This window comes from Leptopilina boulardi, unplaced genomic scaffold (assembly GCF_019393585.1).
Source record: "Leptopilina boulardi isolate dan_hultmark-lab unplaced genomic scaffold, ZJU_Lbou_2.1 LbouV2_371, whole genome shotgun sequence".
Taxonomy (NCBI): Eukaryota; Metazoa; Arthropoda; class Insecta; order Hymenoptera; family Figitidae; genus Leptopilina; species Leptopilina boulardi.
This window is the reverse complement of record NW_026137942.1, coordinates 309803-312176: the sequence shown is the minus strand read 5'-3', so window position 1 is coordinate 312176 and position 2374 is coordinate 309803. Positions and strand designations below refer to the sequence as shown.

Sequence of the window (2374 nt, the reverse complement as noted above, 5' to 3'; positions counted from 1 at the left end):
TGACATTGAATCTTCTTCTTTCTGAATTCTCTCTTTTATATGCTGACAATGGGTTTTTGAAGATCATATTACACTTGGATCTTCACAACCTTCACATTCTTCACGCGTATAAACAAACAAGCTCGAACTTGCTACACATTTTGCTTACATATATCCTATTTTTAGCTTTTCAACTTTCTGAACTTATATGGTGAAAACGAATGTCATATCTCTTTTGAGATCAATTTCGTTTCCACACTCTATCCTATCAATATATACATAAATAAATACATTAAAATAAGACATATAGTTTAAGTATTGTAAAATTATCATAGAATTATATAAAATGTCTTATTTTAATGATAATTTTAAGGAAAATTAGGGAAAATTGTTACCGGAATGTAACAGTCTCCCCCCCTTAGATTTTTCATCGTCCCGATGAAATTAATTCCAATTGTCGCAGATACATGATTATAAGACTGGAATTTTTGAAATTGAGACTATCTTTTAATAGTCCTTACGCTTACTGACCTACATTCATTGTGACATTGATATCCCTTGAGCTTATCTGTAGTAGCTAATATGATGACAAGAATGGTGAAATGACATCCAAATGAATCTACAATGTTGTGATGCGTGTTTGTGTATTCAAAGTGTTATGGCTATCTTCTTGAGGTAGGTATGAATTTCTTCTTTCGTGGTACAGTTAATGACCTTAAGATTGTTGTGTGCGTACATTAGAATTGTTTAGGTCAGCATTTTTCATCCCTTTATGATGCAGGAGGTCAGGAGATCTTATCAGTTTGCGCGCATTTGTCGACGAAGAATATCCATCAACTGCCATCAGTAAGTGCTTTAGGAAGTGTTGTTACATAGTGCTATAAGTGAAAATTTTACTTAGTTATTTATGGATTATTTTCTTTTTTGTTTTTAGTGCCACAAGAAAAAAAATGTGGAACCAGCGTAATCAATTTCTTTCTGACGCTGCAAGGCCTAGCAGCGTCAGTTTATTACTCTGCGGAAGAAATTGAGGTGTTGGAGGACATGGCGCGGCCTGGTCGTCCTCGGAAAGGTGTGGTAAAGGATAACACCTTGAGGAAGGAAAGGATGAAGCAGCTAAGAGGGCTGAAACAGGAGTTGAAAGAGAATTCGGGGACGATGACCTCTATGTTCAACTCCTTGTTGTAAGTATATATATATATATATATTTTTTAAATCTTTTCTTTGTCCTAGTGCATATAAATTATACGTATTTTTTTTTGTTTTTCTCACAGTCGTTCTGGTCGCCCTATTGGTTGCTTCTGCGGCGAATGTCAAATCCCCTTACCTTCCTCCGAAGAGGCTCAAGCTATCCTGAGAGCCAGTAAGTTCATTTTTATAAAAATTTTGAATTTCTTTTCTTTTCACCATCCTCATATTCCTTATATATATCGTCTTTTTTTTGTTATAGATTATGAAGAAACACCGAAAATCTTTCCGAGGACGATGGTTTGGCTCAGAGAGGGGGCTGAGGAAGCCATTGCTTCTCAACCTGGCCCGTCATGGGAGCCGCAACCTGGCCCGTCATGGGAACCACAAATTGATAGTGTAATAATCGAGCAGGTGGATCCCATTGAAGTTGAACAACCTGTGCCAGGTTGCGAGCCTCAATCCAACACCTTTTGGAGGCCGTTTGAGGATCATCCCGTCAACGTGCGATCCCATTCGACGGTGGCACTACAATCGGGATCCTCCTGGTTTTTAAGGCCGGAACCAGAAGAGGATCCCTTAAAAATTTCTTTATGTGTGTGTGGGAATTGTGAGCAATTGTGAGTGTTTGTGTGTGTGGAGATTGTGAGCGATTGAGAATGTGCGTGTATTTGCATTATATTTAAGATTATGTTAAATTTAATTAATACAATATTTTAGATTTTGAGTTATGTTTAAGTTTATTTTGAATTAATTAGAATTATATATATATATATATATTTTTTTTTTTGAATGTGTGTGTGTGTGGATGAATTTACTTTGTAGTGTGAATGAGTGAATGTTTTAATAAAAATTTTAATTTTTATAAAATTTTTGAAATCCATCGATCTATCGATTAAATCGATGAATCCAACGCGAAACATTCGTTTTTAGTGTTAGGGAACTAGAATGCGCACGGAGGTAGGTTCAGCGAGTACGCTATGGCAGCCATACACGGTGCGACAAGATGGCGAGTCTAGCTACTCGGCCGTCGCTTGGCATGAGAAGGAAGGCGTGGGACCCAGCGCGCGGGAGGCTAGCGGGAGGCGTGGGCCTCGCCACTCCTCCGCGCAACGAGTACCTTCCCTCATTCTCATGCTTGCCTGATACTCAAGGCTCAACTCGAAGCCTTTATTTTGCATTTATTTATAATTGTTTATTAGTTTAA

The 2374-nt window shown here is 37.8% G+C and overlaps 1 protein-coding gene across 1 annotated transcript; it reads left to right on the top strand.

Annotated features, from left to right (window-relative positions):
* The first annotated feature begins 1244 nt into the window (after positions 1-1244).
* On the top strand, positions 1245-1797 carry LOC127287514 (uncharacterized). The gene is made up of 2 exons (XM_051314502.1): positions 1245-1342; positions 1430-1797. Exon 2 carries the CDS (start codon positions 1465-1467, stop codon positions 1789-1791), a length of 327 nt encoding a protein of 108 aa, XP_051170459.1. The 5' UTR covers positions 1245-1342; positions 1430-1464; the 3' UTR covers positions 1792-1797.
* The last annotated feature ends 577 nt before the right edge of the window (positions 1798-2374 follow it).